We start from the raw sequence: 19,459 nt of genomic DNA, 5'->3' as shown, positions 1-19,459 counted from the left end.
AGATCGACAGACCTTTAGCCATGCTAACGAAGAGAAGAAGAGAGAGAACTCAAATTACTAACATACGGGATGAAAAAGGCAATATCACAACAGATGCTACAGAAATATAGAAGACAATCAGAAATTATTTTGAAAACCTATATTCCAATAAAATAGAGGATAGTGAAGACATCGATAAATTTCTTAAGTCATATGATTTGCCCAGACTGAGTCAGGAGGATACACACAATCTGAACAGACCAATATCAATGGATGAAATTGAAGAAACCATCAAAAGACTACCAACCAAGAAAAGTCCAGGACCGGATGGGTATACAGCGGAGTTTTACAAAACCTTTAAAGAAGAATTAATACCAATACTTTTCAAGTTATTTCGGGAAATAGAAAAAGAGGGAGCTCTTCCAAATTCATTCTATGAGGCCAACATCACCCTGATTCCGAAACCAGACAAAGACACCTCAAAGAAAGAAAACTACAGACCAATATCTCTAATGAACCTAGATGCAAAAATCCTCAATAAAATTCTGGCGAATCGAATACAAAAACACATCAAAAAAATAGTGCACCATGATCAAGTAGGATTCATCCCTGGGATGCAAGGATGGTTCAACATACGGAAATCAATAAATGTTATTCACCACATCAATAGACTTAAAGATAAGAACCATATGATCATCTCGATAGATGCAGAGAAAGCATTTGACAAAGTACAGCATCCCTTTATGTTCAAAACATTAGAAAAACTAGGGATAACAGGAACTTACCTTGACATTGTAAAAGCTATCTATGCTAAGCCTCAGGCTAGCATTATTCTGAATGGACAAAAGTTGAAGGCATTCCCTCTAAAATCCGGAACAAGACAGGGATGCCCTTTATCTCCACTTCTATTCAATATAGTTCTCGAAACACTGGCCAGAGCAATTAGACAGACGAAAGAAATTAAAGGCATAAAAATAGGAAAAGAAGAACTTAAATTATCACTATTTGCAGATGACATGATTCTATACCTAGAAGACCCAAAAGGGTTTACAAAGAAACTACTAGAACTAATAAATGAATTCAGCAAAGTGGCAGGATATAAAATCAACACACATAAATCAAAGGCATTTCTGTATATCAGCGACAAAACTTCTGAAATGGAAATGAGGAAAAACACTCCATTCACAATATCCTCAAAAAAAATAAAATACTTGGGAATCAACCTAACAAAAGAGGTGAAAGATTTATACAATGAAAACTACAGAACCCTAAAGAGAGAAGTAGAAGAAGATCTTAGAAGATGGAAAAATATACCCTGTTCATGGATAGGCAGAACTAACATCATCAAAATGGCGATATTACCAAAAGTTCTCTATAGATTTAATGCAATGCCAATCAAAATCCCAACGGCATTTCTTGTAGAAATAGATAAAGCAATCATGAAATTCATATGGAAAAATAAAAGACCCAGAATAGCAAAAGCAATTCTAAGCAGAAAGTGTGAATCAGGCGGTATAGCAATACCAGATTTCAAACTATATTACAGAGCAATAGTGACAAAAACAGCATGGTACTGGTACCAAAACAGACGGGTGGACCAATGGTATAAAATAGAGGACACAGAGACTAATCCACAAAGCTACAACTATCTTATATTTGATAAAGGGGCTATAAGCATGCAATGGAGGAAGGATAGCATCTTTAACAAATGGTGTTGGGAAAACTGGAAATCCATATGCAACAAAATGAAGCTGAACCCCTTTCTCTCGCCATGCACAAAAGTTAACTCAAAATGGATCAAGGAGCTTGATATCAAATCAGAAACTCTGCGTCTGATAGAAGAAAAAGTTGGCTCCGACCTACAGATTGTGGGGTCGGGCTCCAAATTCCTTAATAGGACACCCATAGCACAAGAGTTAACAACTAGAATCAATAAATGGGACTTAATTAAACTTAAAAGTTTTTTCTCAGCAAAAGAAACAATAAGAGAGGTAAATAGGGAGCCTACATCCTGGGAACAAATTTTTACTCCTCACACCTCAGATAGAGCCCTAATATCCAGAGTATACAAAGAACTCAAAAAATTAGACAATAAGATAACAAATAACCCAATCAACAAATGGGCCAAGGACCTGAACAGACACTTCTCAGAGGAGGATATACAATCAATCAACAAGTACATGAAAAAATGCTCTCCATCTCTAGCAGTCAGAGAAATGCAAATCAAAACCACACTAAGATACCATCTCACCCCAGTAAGATTGGCAGCCACTATGAAGTCAAACAACAACAAGTGCTGGCGAGGATGTGGAGAAAAGGGTACACTTGTACATTGCTGGTGGGACTGCAAATTGGTGCGGCCAATTTGGAAAGCAGTTTGGAGATTCCTGGGAAAGCTGGGAATGGAACCACCATTTGACCCAGCTATTGCCCTTCTTGGACTATTCCCTGAAGACCTTAAAAAAGCATGCTACAGGGATACTGCCACATCAATGTTCATAGCAGCACAATTCACAATAGCTAGACTGTGGAACCAACCCAGATGCCCTTCAATAGATGAATGGATAAAAAAAATGTGGCATCTATATACAATGGAGTACTATGCAGCAATAAAAAATGACAAAATCATAGAATTTTCAGGGAAATGGATGGCACTAGAGCAGATTATGCTTAGTGAAGCTAGCCAATCCCTAAAAAACAAATACCAAATGTCTTCTTTGATATAATGAGAGCAACTATGAACAGAGTAGGGCGGGAGAGCAGGAAGAAAAGATTAACTTTAAACAGAGACATGAGATGGGAGGGAAAGGGAGAGAAAAGGGAAATTGCATGGAAATGGAGGGAGACCCTCATTGCTATACAAAATTACATATAAGAGGTTGTGAGGGGAATGGGAAAATAAACAAGGAGAGAAATGAACTACAGTAGATGGGGTAGAGAGAGAAGTTGGGAGGGGAGGGGAGGGGGGATAGTAGGGGATAGGAAAGGTAGCAGAATACAACAATTACTAATAGGGCATTATGTAAAATTGTGGATGTGTAACCGATGTGATTCTGCAATCTGCATTTGGGGTAAAATTGGGGGTTCATAACCCACTTCAATCTAATGTATGAAATATGATATGTCAAGAGCTTTGTAATGTTGTGAACAACCAATAAAAAATTTAAAAAAAAATAAAAAAAAATAAAATTAGGTTGGCAGCTTCCTAAACGGTGGCAGGATGCATAATGTTTTTTCTTCTTCATAGGTATATACATATTTATACACTTCACTACACAAATATAATATATAGATCACAGAAGCTTTTGAATAGACACACTTAATTTTTTAAAAAAGTGAGACCAAATGGCTTAAAATTCATAATGTTCTTGAAAATGCAAAGCACTCTATTAACCATTTATTTTGGTTTAGATTACATGAAAAAATATATTCCAATATAAACACACTAGTTATCATGTATAACATGTAAATCTACATTGCTAATATCTGCTTAAGAAGGGTAAAGAGTTTTTCTCCAGTGTTTTAAAAGTCTGTTTAATAAGCCTAACAACTGCTGACTTGTAACTCTGAAATTATAGAAGATTATTTCTTAAAGTAGTGTACTAGGTTTGCTGTCGTTGATTTTATCAATCTGATGAAGATAACCCACTTACTTCAGTAATCTGATTCTCAAAAAAGAAAATACTGCATGCAGAGACAGAATTAGGAACATAATTAAAAGCATTTCTCTTTGTAAGAAGTTCTTTTAATACGATAATAAAATTGATTTAAATTCTTCTGAATCCTGATTTTCCATGGAACTAATAAGTAAGATAGGTCAAATTCAAGGATATAGTGTTTCTTGGAATAGGTAGAACTCATGTGGACATTTAAGGGAAACATAAAGGAAAAAAGCATATTCTGGCACTAAAAGGAAAATCAAAAGGAGTCAAAAGACCAGAGAGAAGCAGCAACAGGGTGTATCAGGAGATAGGAGAGGGTACATCATAAAGACCGGAGATCACAATAATAGAGGGCTTAAAGTCAAGAATTTGGAGTATATATGGTACCGGGATCAAAGATGCTAAGAATTTAATAAGAGTGTTCCAATAATAGTGTGCTGAGCTGATTGGAATTCAGAAAAAAAGGGATCTGAATTTAAAAAGTGGATAGCTTCTCTTCTTTCCTTTCTTTCCTTTTCCTTCTACTCATTATTCATTCAGCAATCATTAACTGCTTTTCTATTATGTGAAAGATACTGAGGAATCAAAGATAAGACTTTCTAAAGAGCCTAGTCTGACTAAGGATAGAGGTACATAAGCAGATGATATGACATATAGTCAGTGTAGTGACTGAAATATACCCAAGGTACACTTTTAAGTTATTTTTTTGTTCAACTTTGGAAATAAGGGACAGGAGTAAAGGCACTAGTAACTTTGGTCCGTAGGAAATGAAAAGGCCAGTTTTGGGGAAAATAGCCATTAGCATATCCTAAGCAATTTCCCAAACCATCCCTCTTTGCCTTTTCTTTCTTGATGGTTCTCCAACTATACCATCAAACTTATCTGGGCCGTGTGGAACACCACCAAAAGCAGTTTGGCATCTCTGTGGTTTGTTCCTTCCCTTTCCTCCTCTACATCTATTTAAGCTTATCCCCTTCCTTCCTCTTCCCCTGTCATTCTTTCATAAATCTGTCTTCTCACCACACACACATTTTACCCACACCTCATCTCTCCCAATTACATTTTTAGGCAAATTATTGTTCTAAGATCATCCTAGCTATGTTTGAAGCAGCAATGTACCCAGCCCCAGATGATAACCCACTAATGATAAAGTGGTCCTAAAGCTATATTAGTATCACCTTTCCTTAAAAAGTATTTATGAAGGTAAAGGGAGCATTTTTAGTTGTCTTAATGCCTGAGAGGCATTACGTATTTTAAAAGCCAAGACCAAAGGATGCTAGATGTCTCATAACACATGGGACATTCCTACACAACTGCCCTGTCCAAGATGTCAATGTAGCCCCTATAATGCAGGTCTAAACCAGCCCTGTCAATTCTGATCTCCCTTACTAGAACCTTTTATCAGCCTCCCTTGACAATTCTGCTAGAAGGCTTGCAAATATTTTCCTTTCTTAATGAAAGAAATATCACTGGTACAACTACTTTCTCTTTTCTCATGTAAACTTGGGCTTAACACCTAGAGCAGTGGCATAAGGGAACAAGTAAAATATGCTAAGAATGATAGACCATTATAATTATTGTACAATTATGATGCCCTATCATATTAGCAGCAGATACTTGTTGCTTCATCATATTAGCAGCAGAAATTAACATCAATTCCAGATAGCTTGCTTTCATAAAGTCACTATTATTTAGTCATCAGGTACATGCAACTGAAAGTTTTCCCAACTGAAACATGACAGTGTTGGGTATCCTTTTAAGATATCATGTCTGTTTTTAGTCTGTAACTTTGGTAATACCATTTTTTCTCACTGGTACTTGTTGGTTTTCTTAATATTTAAGATAAGAAGATAATGCATCTGTTTTGTTTTAATCACCTGTATGAAAATTTGGGCTGTGTCCTATATACCCTCTTCTCTGTAGGAAAAGAATAGTTATCAGGAAGAGAGGAATTATTTTATTTTGCATCATCTATTATCGTAATTTTATGTCATTGGTGAATAATTTTACTACTTTGTGTATCTTTTTTGGTTTTGTTTTCCTTATTTCATTGGCTAGAACCTAGAGTACCCAAGGTTAAAAAAAATGATGATATAAGACATCTTTGTCCTAGCCCCAATCTTGAAGGAAAATCATTCAGTATTCACTACTGAATATAATGTTTCCTATAAGTCTTTTGTGCATACACATTACAAGATTTAGGAACTTTCCTTATATTCCTTGTTTGATCATAAACTTCTATAAAAGTTTATTGAGCAGATCTGATGGCCTTCTCAGTTTGTCTGATTTGAGAATGTCTTTGCTTCCATTTTTTAAAGGATAACTTCACTGGGAATATAGTCACATTTCAGCAGTTTTGTTTTGCTTTAAGTTTTCAGCACTTTAAAGTTATCATTCTGTTATCTGTTGGCTGCTATAGTCTCCATTAAGACATGAGGTCTTTGTCTTATTGTTCCCCTGAAAGTAATGAACCCTTTTACCTTGACTGATCACAATTCTGTATTTTTTCACCAGTTTGACTATAAGGTACTTAATTGTTGCTTTCTTTGTATTTATCCTGCTGTGAGTTCAACCAAACTACTTAATCTGTAAGCTGATCTTTCAATCAGATTTATCAGCCTTTATTTTTTCAAATAGTCCTCCTTTTCCATTTACTCTTTTCTTATCCAGTTACATATTTTAGATCTTTTTTAATGTCCCATATGTCTTTTATACTCTGTCCCATTGTTTTTCTCTTTTTGCGTTAATTTGGTTGTCTATTGGCCTGTTTTTTAGTTTCCCAATTCTGTCTTCTGTTAGTGAATACACCCAGTAAGTTTTTAGTTTGCAATATGGTATAACCATTATTTTCTTACTTTGTAGATTCTAATTCTGTTGACATTCTCCATCTTTTCATTCATTTTTCTATTAAAACATTAATCATCTTGTTGGACCTAATGCAGTTATTTGGATCCTCTATTTCCCTCTTCTAGTGTTTCATATTATCTCCTTTACTAGTCATTTCCTTCTGCTTCTTTGAGTGTCTAGTAATTTTTAATTGCTAGAAATTATAAATGGCATGTTATAGAGGCTCCGATTAAGTTATTATGACAGGTAAATTTGATATTCTGGAGATTTAGTTTTAGATTTTGTTAAAGTGTGTATATTTCAGCTTTGTTCTAACTCCTAACACAATGTTATTATTCACAGGGTATGATCTTTCTAGGTCTCAACTGAACTACCAGTGTTTCACAGAAGTCTCTTCATTTTGGCTAAATCCAGTCTCAACAGGGTATGATCTTTCTAGGTCTCAACTGAACTACCAGTGTTTCACAGAAGTTTCTTCATTTTGGCTAAATCCAATCTCAAAGCCTCTCCAGACATCCTACTAGTTCTGAAATCTCTACTCAACTTCCAGTCTTCAACAACTCTTTCTCCTCAAGCCTTATTTCACACATGAACAGCTCAGGAATTGGACAAAAAATATGAGGGTATTTTTCTTGGGAGAGATTTCTCTGGTACCCTGTATTTAAATTTGGGGTTGCATAATGGCAACTCCAAAATTTCCCATTCTATTTCTCTTCCCAGACAAGAATTCTCCTTGTTACTTGGGCTCTATTTTCCTGCACAAGAATTTGAAAACTTCCTTCAGGAAAAAACCCAGGGTGAATATGGGAGCTCAATTTCTGTGATTTCCTTCTCCCAAGAATCCAAGCACTGGACTTAGTTTTATATTTAACCAGCCATTATGGTTGCTTATCATAGGAGGGAAAGCCCAATGTCACTACTCCATCATAGCTGATACTAAAATCTCTCCTCTATTAAATTTCACCTAGCATAGCATGTGGCAATCATCAGGAATTTAAATATCTGTTAAATGAAATAATGAACTGGACTTTAACAATGCATAGGATTTAAAAGAAGAAAAGGGAGGGAAAAGAAATGAGAATCCAAAATTAAATAATTTGAAATTAATTTGCATTTTCAAATAGTGTCATAAGATCTATGAAGATATGAGGTGAGAAAGATAACAAGACAAGACTCAGATCACAGAAAAGTTTGTTTGCCATTCTCTTGTACAACAATCAAAATGTATATATACACTATGACTTAGATGTGCCCAGAAAGCGCATCTTTACTTTAACTGATTTTATCTTGCATTGAAATGCTCATTTTCCAGTGAATTAGAATTTACCTAATCTTTTTTTAATTAGAGCTCTGACAAACTGATACATGCAAGGAAATTTGTTTCATTTGTCCCGAATTTAAAAGTCTCTTAATTAACATATTGAGTCACTTGGGGGTTATCATGCCTTTGGCAAAGGTTCTCCCCACTTCTAAAGAGGCACTGTGAGTGCTGGGGTATGCTCTGGGTCTGAGCCACATGTTTTTTCTTCAGGTTCTCAATCACCTCTGATAGAGGTGTACCTCTGGTCTCTGGGTATGGGTCTCTGACCATATAGTCACTGCTCAATTAGAAAGTGTGCCATGTTTGCTTACTTCCGAAGGACTGATAGATCCCCTTCTTAATTTGATCCTCTGTAACATCTAAGATCTAGCTGACAGGTACTTTATTCTGAGCTTGAATATTACTATCCTCTGCTCACTTTGCCTTTCATATCCTGATTCTGATTTCCATACTAGTCATTAGGACAATGCAAAAATATCTGGATTCAGTTAAAGCCATGCCCAGGCTACAGGAAACCAGTAGTACTATATCAGGTCCAGAGAATTACTTACTTCTAATCTATTGCTTCAATGCAATTTTCAAATGTTTATGGAATGTCTGATACATAATAGAGTAGATGGCTGGATGTATCATGTCATGCTGAATGCAGTGCCACAGAGGCACACTTTCTTCCAGACAGCACCCAGAAAAAAACAAGCCTTCTGCTGGAGTTTTAGAGATTTCTGATCAGAGATTCTTCTATCTCTTCATGCCTACTTTCTATCTTGGCTAACAGATTTTAGGCTCTACCCATATCTCAGTACAACCTCCATTGACAAAAAGGAATTTCCATTGTCATTCCTTTACAGTAGGACTCAACCTCATCTAGCCTGCCTCCTTTCCTCCTCTGTATGGCTTATATAAAGTAAAATTTTGATTTTGGTAGCTTTTGGCTCTTAAAACTCTTCTCTCAACAAAATCAGGCTCCTGCAAAATTCCAAGTATTATCTTGCTCACTATGAACCTGGGATACTCAATAGTGAGTAATGACTTCATTACTCTAAGTTGTATTTACTTTTCCTCTAAAGTAAACAAATTCTTCAATGCATAAAGATCAAGAAAGCAAACAAGAATAACTAGGAGCTATCTGAAATCAAAGAATGCTAATATGTTTTTAAATATCCCTATCACATTGAAGAATTTGAATTTTATAGACAATAGGAAACTATCAGTTTATGGATGACAGAACTATACACCCAGCTTATAAAGCTAAAAACCAAGATTTTTTTCTCATATTTTGGCTCTGTCTTCTGGTGTTTCTGACCTCATCTTGGCTACATGGTTTCCTGTTCCAGCTTTTCTGGTTGGTCATTTCTGCTTCCCAACCCAGGTCCAATCCTGACCCCACTTTTGTGGACCCTAGAGTAACACTCAGACTCTGATTCTTTTTTTTTTTTTTTTTGTACCAGGGGTTGAACCCAGAGGTGCTTAACCACTGAACAACATCGTCAGCCCATTTTTATATTTTATTAGAGACAGGATTCTTGCTCAGTTGCTTAGGGCCTTGCTAAGTTGCTGAGGCTGGGTTTGAAATCACGATCCTTCTGCCTTAGCCTCCCAAGTCACTGGGATTACAGGCATGCACCACCATGTCTGGCCAGACTCCACTTCTTGGCTATACCATTTGTTCAATGATTTATTTGGCTTTCTTTAAACTAATCCCAACTAATTAATCTTACCACAACAGAAAAGCATGAATGACCTAAGTCATTATCATTCCAAATGATAAAGCTTTTTCTAAGCTTAGTGAAATTCTTACTTGGTACAAATTATCACTACCCTGCCTAGGCAAATAAGACTTCAAAAAATAAAAGGGTCATTCTGGCACAGTGCCTATCCCTGTTTAGGGAATCAGGATAGATGTACTTGAAAAAATGCCTCAGCATGTAGTAGAATAGTATGAGATCCCATAAAAATTAATGTCTAGAATAGATACATTCTTTCTTTAATTATAAATAGATAGGTACCAGTATGTACCAGTATGTGTAACCAACTACACAAAATAAGGCATACAATAGAATCTGGCATAAGAATTAAACTCAATATTATGAATACTTAACCTAAAAAAATAGCTCAATAGAAAACTTAAATTGTTATGGTGCTTCATAGCAATTGAAACTAGGCCCAATGATTGGCAGCAGTTCATGACTATAATTACTATCATATGATCAAGTCAAGATAAGTTAGAAAAGTTAACAAAGCAACTTGAGGGGTCCAGGTTGACTAGTTCTTCTCCCTGCCTCCCCTTTCTCTTTTTTTTTTTTTTTTTTTTTTTTGTTGCTGTTGTGCTGGAGATTGAACCTAGGGCCTTGTGGATGCTAAGCTCTGTTCTTATCTCTGACACTGGGAGGAGCTAGATACAGTTAGGCTTAGCGGGATGAGAAGTGTTAAGAGGTGGTGAAATGTCTGAAAGCAAAACTAGTGCCCTCTTCACTAGTGGCAAGAAGTCAGAATTAGTAACTTCTAGGCTTCAGATTCCACAAAAGATGGCAACAAGGGAAAAAGAAGTAAAATAAATAATTAGAAATATTGTAGGGAAAGGAGCTCAAATTCTTCTCCCATTACTCCTTCAGTTGAAAACTTGGATTTTTTGAGAGGGACCCCAGAATGTTACTCTATAAAGAACATGAACCATGCTACCAAGAAGATTAAGTGCAACTTCTAACTCCATCAATTTCTTTAGACACTCCCAAGCCTCATATTTTTCTTTAGCAAAATTTCTAAGTGCCTGGAACCAGTAACTAATAATTCCATCCCTTTATTCTTTTTTGTTTTTTTAAATTTTAATTTGTTATGTATGACAACAGAATGCATTACAATTCATATTACACATATTGAGCACAATTTTTCATATCTCTGGTTGTACACAAAGTACAGTCAGATCCTTTGCGTCTTCATACATGTACTTAGGGTAATGATGACCATTGCATCCAACCATCCTTCCCAAACCTATGCCCCCTTCCCTCCCGTATTCCTCCTCCCCCCCCCCCAATCTAGAGATCAGTGCTCTGACGTGCATGTAGTAAGAATCTGTTCCCAATTACTAGGCTCTCTATTCACCTCCTTGATTGTTTCTTTTGCTGAAAAGAAGCTTTTGAGTTTGAATCCATCCCATTTATTGATTCTTGATATTAATTCTTGCACTATAGGAGTCTTATTAAGGAAGCTGGGGCCTAGTCCAACATGATGCAGTGCATCTAGTTTAATTCCTAGGTCCTTGATCCATTTTAAATTACATTTTGTGCATGGTGAGAGATAGGTGTTTAATTTCATTTTGTTGCATATGGATTTCCAATTTTCCCTGCACCATTTGTTGAAGAGGCTATCTTTTCTACAATTTACATTTTTGGTGCCTTTGTCAAATATAAGATAACTGTAATTATGCATGTTAGTCTCTATGTCGTCTATTCTGAACCATTGGTCTACAAGTCTATTTTGGTGCCAATACCATGCTGCTTTTGTTACTATTGCTCTGTAGTAGTATAGTTTAAGGTCTGGTATAGTGATGCCACTAGCTTCAGTCTTCTTGCTAAGGATTGCTTTAGCAATTCTGGGGCTCTTCTTTTTACAGATGAATTTCATGATTGTTTTTTTTCTATTTCTATGAGGAATGTCATTGGGATTTTGAAATGTCATTTGGAATTGCATTAAGTCTGTATAGTGCTTTTGGTAGTATGGTCACTTTGACAATATTTATTCTTCCTATCCAAGAACAATTTAGATCTTTCCATCTTCTAAAGTCTTCTTTAATTTCTTTCTTTAGCGTTCTATAGTTTCCATTGTAGAGGTCTTTCACCTCTTTCGTTGATTCCTAAGTATTTTATTTTTTTAAATGCTATTGTAAATGGGGTAGTTTTCCTCGTTTCCCTTTCAGAGGATTTGTCACTGATATATAGAAATGCCTTTGATTTATGGGTGTGGATTTTGTATCCTGCTACTTTGCTAGTTCTAGAGGTTTTCTGATGGAATTTTTTGGGTCTTCTAGATATAGAATTACTATCATCGGAAAATGTTAATTTAAGTTCTTTATCTATATCTCTTTCTTTCATCTGTCTAATTACTCTGGCCAGTGTTTCAAGAACTATATTAAATAGAAGTGGTGAAAGACAGCATCCCTAACTTGTTCCAGTTTTTAGAGGGAATGTTTCAATTTTTGTCCATTTAGAATGATATTGGGCTGGAGATTAGCATAGATAGCTTTCATGATGTTTAGATATGTTCCTGTTACCCCTAGTTTTTCTAGTGTTTTAACATGAAGGGGTGCTGTATTTTGTCAAATGCTTTTTCTGCATCTATTGAGATGATCATATGGTTCTTTAAGTCGATTGATGTGATGAATTACATTTATTGATTTCTGTATGTTGAACTAACCATGCATCCCCAACTTGATCATAGTGTACTATCTTTTTGGTATGTTTTTGTAATTGATTTGTCAGAATTTTATTGAGAATTTTTGCATCTATGTTCATTAGAGATGTTGGTCTGAAGTTTACTCTTTTTGATGTGTTTTTGCCTGGTTTTGGAATTAGGGTGATATTGGCCTCATAGAATGAGTTTGGAAGTGCTCCCCCTTTTTCTATTTCCTGAAATAAATGAAAGAGTATTGGTATTAGTTCTTTAAAAGTCTTGTAGAACTTGGCTGGGTATCCATCCAGTCCTGGGCTTTTCTTGGCTGGTAGGCTTCTGATAGTGTCTTCTATTTCATTGCTTAAATTTGATCTGTTTAAATTGTGTATATCATCCTGATTCAATTTAGGCAAATCATATGACTCTAGAAATTTGTTGATTCCTTCAATATTTTCTATTTTGTTGGAGTACAAGTTTTCAAAATAATTTCTAATTATCTTCTGTATTTCTGAAGTGTCTGTTGTGATATTTCCTTTTTCATCATGTATGTTAGTAATTTGAGTTTTCTCCCTCCTTCTCTTCATTAGCATGGCTAAGGGTCTCATTTTTATTTATTTTTTCAAAGAACCAACTTTTTGTTCTGTCAATTTTTTCAATTGTTTCTTTTGTTTCAATTTCATTGATTTCAGCTCTGATTTTAATTGTTTCTTCTACTGCTTTTGGTGTTTTGCTTTTGTTCTTTTTCTAGGGCTTTGAGATGTAATGTTAAGTATCTGTTGACTTTTTCTTCTTTTGAGGAATGGATTCCATGCAATGAACTTTATAGTTGTTTCAATAGATTTCAATATGTTGTATCTGTGTTCTCATTCACCTCTAAAAATTTTTTAATCTCCTCCTTGATGTCTTCTGCAACCCATTGTTCATTTAGTAGCATATTATTTAGTCTCCAGATGTTGGAGTAGTTTTTATTTTATCATTGATTTTATCTTTATTATTTTATTATTTTTTAATTTTAATTTTTAATTTTTTATTTTTATTAGTATTATTTTATTATCTTATTTATCATTGATTTTATATTATTTTATCATTGATTCCTAATTTCATTCCATTATGATCTGATAGAATGCAGGGTAGTATCTCTACTTTTTTATATTTGCTAAGAGTTGCTTTGTGACATAGTATATGGTCTATTTTAGAGAAGGAACCATGTGCTGCTGAGAAGAAAGTATATTCTCTCATTGAAGGATGAAATATTCTATATATGTCAGTTACATTTAAGTTATTGATTGCATTATTGAGTTCTATAGTTTTTTTTGTTCAGCTTTTGTTTGGAAGATCTATCTAGTGATGAAAGAGGTGTGTTAAAGTCACCCAAAATTATTGTGTTGTGGTCTATTTGACTTTTGAACTTAAGAGTTTGATAAACATAGATGCTCCATTGTTTGGGTCAATATTTATAATTGTTAAGTCTTGTTGGTGTATGGTTCCCTTGAGCAATATGTGGTGTCCTTTTTTATCCCTTTTGATTAACTTTAGCTTGAAGTTTACTTTATGTGATACGAGGATGGAAACCCCTGCTTGCTTCCACATTCCATGTGAGTGTTATGATTTTTCCCATCCTTTCACCTTCAGTCTTATGGATGTCTTTTCCTATGAAATGAGTCTCTTGGAGGCAGCATATTGTTGGGTCTTTATTTATTTAATCCAATCTACTAATCTATGTCTTTTGATTGGTGAGTTTAAGCCATTAATATTCAGGGTTATTATTGAGACATGATTTGTATTCCCAGCCATTTTTGTTTATTTTTGGTATTTAATGTGACTTAGTTTCTCCTCTTATTATTTTTCCTATAGTATAATATTTCCCTCTGCTGATTTTCTCATTGTTTTTCATTTCCTCTTCATGGAATATTTTGCTGAGGATATTCTATAATGTAGGCTTTCTAGTTTTAAATTATTTTTACTTTTGTTTATCATGGAAGGTTTTTATTTCATCATCAAATCTAAAATTGAATTTTTCTGGATATGAGATTCTTGGTTGGCATCCATTCTCTTTCAGAGCTTCGTATATGTTGTTCCATAATCTCCTGGCTTTGAGGGTCTGGGTTGAAAAATCTGCTGAGATATGAAAGGGTCTCACCCTATATGTTATCTGATTCTTCTCTCTCGTGGCTTTTAAGATTCTATCCTTATTCTGTATGCTAGGCATTTTCATTATAATGTGCTTTGGTGTAGATCTGTTGTAATTTTGTATATTTGGTGTCCTGTAAGCCTCTTGTATTTGGTTTTCCAATTCATTTTTCATGCTTGGGAAATTTTCTGATATTATCTCATTGAAGAGATTATGCATTCTTATGGTTTGAAACTGTGCCTTCCTCTTTCCCAATAACTCTTAGATTTGGTCTTTTGATGCTGTCCCATAATTCTTAGATCTTCTGTTCATGGTTTCTTACTATCTTCACCGTGTGGTCAACTTTATTTTCCAGATTGTATACATTGTTCTTCATTATGTGACATTCTTTCTTCAAAGTGATCTAGTCTTTTGGTTATTCTTTCTATTGAGTTTTTTATTTGGTTTATTATTTCCTTCATTTCAAGGACTTCTGACTTTTTTTTCCCAGAGTCTCTCTTTCTTGAAGTAATCTTTAACTACCTGTATTTGCTTCTCTTATCATTGGAGTGATCAATTTTTGCTTGTATTTGCTCATTTAGGTCATTCTTTAATTCATAGATCATTTTAATTATGAGCCTTCTGAACTCCTTCTCTGACATTTCATCAACTTCTCTGTTCATGGGTTCTGTTATTGTAGTATCTTGGTTTGTTTGGGGCACTTTCCTTCCTTGTTTTTTAATGTTGTCTATTTGTCTTCCTTTCTTTCAGTGTGGATCTGAGATATTACAGTTTTTACCCTATGTTCTTGTAGTACCTGTGCAGATTGTCTGTACCTCACCTTGATGGTGGACTTCCAGACTCTGTTGGTGTCCCTCAATGTATGCTACTGCAACTAAAGGTGGTGGCAGCAATAGCCAAGGGAACTCGAGATAATAGTGGAGGTGACCCAAGATGGATACAATGTCTTACAGAAGTAGAGCTAAAAGGGTGGGCCTTACATGGTCTTTGGGATGCTTGCTCTGAGATGCAGCTGCTTCTAGACCCTGTTGTCGAAAGGTAGGGGCTACTGTGTGGGGAAGGCTATGGCGATGTCTGCAGTGTCCCAAGATGGAAGTCAGTTAAGATGAGGCTCCCAGGTGGGGTGAGTAGCGAACTCAGACCTACTCTGGTCCTGGGTCCCACTATGTCAGTGTGGGTGGATCTGGGCGGGGCCTGAGCTCCTGCCCCTTTATTTTTTCTTTTCCTAGCAAATACTAAGTAGTGGAATTTAAGGGATGACTCTTTTGTTTTAAAAAAATTACCTAAGTTTTAAATATCATCAATTGATGATTTGGATTAGAAGATTGAGAAATTGGGGGGGTCTTTCACTGACACTGATTTACTGAGATCTATTTGATCAAACTTCAGCCAAAACAAAGGGAGGATCCAAAAAAGAATTTCACAGCATGAACTACTTTGGCAATGGGATGGATATTTGGGTGAAATGCCACAATGATGGTTGACAGAGTTAGGGACCATCCAAAAGACACTAAGCTCTGGGGGGTAAAATGAGCAATGAAAAAGTGAAAGCAGTTTTCTCCAGGTCTGTTATTTTCTTTTCTCTCTCCTCCCTTCCTCTATCACCCGAATGTGAAATTTTGAAGCCATTGGGGAGATAAGTAAACATTTCTGGTTCTATGATGAGGTCTACCACAAATGGTGGTTTTTCTAGGAAATATTTCAGAATGAAAGGTTCACTAAAACAAAAGATATGTACAGGATGTTCTTATCTTCATGGTTTCTATGCATGGGCAGCACATAGTAAAGCTGCTGGGCAGCAAACTCACCAGTTTGGGAATAACTTTGGAGAACATGACATCCTCACTGAGCACTCTTATGAAACACATGCTTCTAATATCTTAAAGCTGAGAGAGGACACCAATGCACTAGGGATGGCAGTTAGTTCTTACCTACATCACTAAGTTCTAACACCTGGTGCTGTGCTAGGCTATCTTGCTTCATAGTGAAGAAGCTGAAAGACTAGATTTAAGAGTCAAGTCTTCAAAGAATGGTTCATTCCATATCTTAACAAGTCACTGAAAGTCTAGGAGAGCCTCTATCCTTGGGTCTAATAGAGCATATAGGGTATTACAGGTACTGCCTCCACATTTAAAACTAGGATCCACAAAGAAAGTTCTACTTGAATGAAAGAGAAGGTACCATCTGTTACACCTACATTTTTATTGTAAAGAACTGAACAACCATGAAGCCAAATTTTCTCAGCGTTTCCACAGGAACAGCAGTTGGGGAATGAAAGCAGCCAGAAAATAGGAGCTTGTCACTCAAGGGAGAAAATGTGCTACTATGTGGGAAACTTAAGGTGCCTGTATATATCCCCTTATAGTCTCTCTTCAGCCAAGAGTAATACTTTTCTGGATGAAGGTGGACCCATGCAGTTTCTATGATATTACCTTTGTTATTGTGTACTGTTTGTCCACTAAGAAACCATTTGGGATGACAATAGAAGACAAGTGAACCAAACTAATTAACCAGAAACATGGAACTATTTCTTGATCATCCCTTCATGTTACCCTCCCATCCCTATTCTGCCTAAAGAGCAATGTCTCTATAATCCTACTGTGAGATAGCTTTTAGAATTTCTGTATGCTATGTTTACCTTCTTGATATCTTTAGTTAACTGAAGAGAAAAGCAGTAGTATTTCTTACCCCATACTTACATCAAAAGTATAGCTATTCTATTAATTTTGTTAGTCTGTTAATTTTTAATTCTGAGATTCACAGATTAACCTACCTAAACCAGAGTCCACATTTGTTTAGTCTATCTGCTAAACTGAATTGGTGAATAAATCCTCAGTTAACAAATTCAACTCAAAAGCTACCAGGTACCTTCCACCTTAAAAATTCACTGACTTTAATCACCATTCTTAAACATAGCAAGCCTGCACACTCCCAATACTCTGAAATTCAGTTCCTTGTATAGAAAACAAATACATAGACAATAATAACCTAATTACCCAGGAAACCAAGCTCATGGGGAAGGGAAGGGTAGTTAATGTCTTACACTTGTCTATATATGCTGCTGATGGTAAGCAAGTCCCCAACCTGTTTAACATGGTGAGCTGAGAGTGCCATCAGGGAAACAGCCAGACTAGACAATAAAATATTCCTGAACAAAGGCACTTCATTCTCTGCCTCTCCAAATGCTGACTGTTGCTATTCTTAAATTTTGCTTTCTGTTTTGGATATCTCTTTCATAGCAGATCCAATGATTTTTACAATTCCTATGTCTTACTCCTAATTTCTCCCTAATATCATGTTATCTATTAACCTCACAAATGTGACAGTATAAAAGTGGTTGATAACTCACAGAATCTTACCTTTTCTCTATGATCATTCAAAACATTTTTGAATGATCATAGAGAAAAGGTAAGATAGTAAGAATTATTTATTTTCCACACTGGCTTTGCCTTGCCATTCTTGAATGTAGTAAGAATTATTTATTTCCCACACTGGCTTTGCCTCGCCATTCTTTTAGATATGTACCCTTTGTCCTTGGAATTTGATCATTAAATCTCCTTTTGCTTATAATTATCTTCTCAAATTTTCATTCTAAAAAATGCCTTTTCATTGCTCCTCTGTCAACTCAATCTCATGCTGTCATGTTCATATGAGATAGACATTTAAAAATAAAAACATAAAGCACAACTTTCTTCTAAGCAGTTATACGCCACCATGTCAGTGTCTGAGATATGGAGAAGACCACTATTGTTGAAAATTCATCTATCCATACCTAGAGACTCTTGGAACAGAAAATATGGTCAGAGATATCTAATTGATTCCTGTCTTCCAGACTGGACTACAAGTAACCATAAGGGGTTTTTTGTTTGTTTTTTAATGGTAGATTAACTTTTTAACAAAGATTTTCCAGTTTTACAAGTATACTTTATCTGAAATGCCTGGAACCCAATGTGTTTCAGATTTCAGAGTATTTTGGATTTGGGGGATATTTACATAGACTTTTTTAGTTGAGCATACCTACTCCAAAAATATTAAACTCAAAATCCCCCCAAATCTGAAAATCCTTGAGTATTGTGTTGTATCAGTGCTCCAGTGGATTTTGGAGTTTTTTGGGGGATTTGGGATTTTTGAATTAGGGATGCTCAACCTATGTACCTACGAAGAAAAATGTCTCACTAAAATTAAGCCTTCACTGCTCTCAGATGCAATTTTCTTCATCTCCATTATATTCCCCCTAAAGATGGGCATACTGATGGGTCTGAGTCATAGTTTGTACATACTGTCCTAGGCATTCATGTACATTGTCTTGCCAAACGATTTGCCAAGATGTTTTTCCTTTTTTCCCAACAATATTTAGAATTATCTAAAATGCCATTCCCCGAGTTTTATTTTTTTTAAAAAATAAAAACACTGAGTTAATAAAAACAAAGCTTCAGTGTGATTATTTATACATAAAACATTAATGTGATTTAGAAGGAAACCATCTGATAGCATCAATCTTAAATATGAATGTATTTAGCAATTATAGAGTAACTTATAATAAACATTATTAAAACTATCACTTATGGCACTTACCTTTAAGCTGATGAAATTGTTTAACCAGATCTTTTATATCCAGAGAATTATTCCCTGAAGGAATAAATACAGGAAATCAAATACAGGTACATAAACTTCCCAATTTAAAATGCTTCTTAAAAGCAACAAATATATGATCTAAAGCAATAACAAACCTTCTCTAAATACAATAAGTTCTTTAAAATAAATCGCTGCAAACTGGGTGATGTTTGATGGTTTGGTTTTAAGAACAGCTCTGCTAACTCCCTCGAGTAGAGTCTTGAGGCCATAGGGTACTACAAGTCTGGGCTTTGAAGAAAGCATTCTGGCAGGATGTCTGTAATCTCAACTATAATAAAGAAAAACAAATAGTCTTATAACACAGGAATTTTTATTAATCTCAACTATAATGTAGAAAAACAAAGTCTTAAACACAGTTTATTAAAATATTTCTTATGAGTTAACCATAGTTTCTGAGAACAAATCTTCTATTGAAATTAAAGTTTAGTTCTAATCTCCAGGTATTTATTCTAGTAAAATGGGCTAATTCTTGATAGAAAAAAAAATACCTAAAACCCT

General features: G+C 35.2%; 1 protein-coding gene across 5 annotated transcripts in view; it reads right to left on the bottom strand.

The window, feature by feature from the left end:
• Positions 1-19,459, bottom strand: part of CABYR (calcium binding tyrosine phosphorylation regulated) — a 34,531-nt gene that overhangs the window by 13,200 nt on the left and 1,872 nt on the right. For all 5 annotated transcript variants that reach the window (XM_081263616.1, XM_081263613.1, XM_081263617.1 and 2 more), the window contains 2 exons: positions 19,057-19,229; positions 18,902-18,955 (listed from right to left, as the gene is read on the bottom strand). In XM_081263616.1, coding sequence (XP_081119742.1) covers positions 18,902-18,955; positions 19,057-19,204 — 202 coding nt within the window. In that variant the 5' untranslated portion in view covers positions 19,205-19,229. The remainder of the gene's footprint in view (positions 1-18,901; positions 18,956-19,056; positions 19,230-19,459) is intronic.

Source organism: Spermophilus citellus, assembly GCF_964194105.1.
Source record: "Spermophilus citellus genome assembly, chromosome: 12".
In the NCBI taxonomy this organism is placed as follows: domain Eukaryota; kingdom Metazoa; phylum Chordata; class Mammalia; order Rodentia; family Sciuridae; genus Spermophilus; species Spermophilus citellus.
The sequence above is the reverse complement of the archived record's forward strand: the minus strand, read 5'-3'. Positions and strand labels throughout refer to the sequence as shown.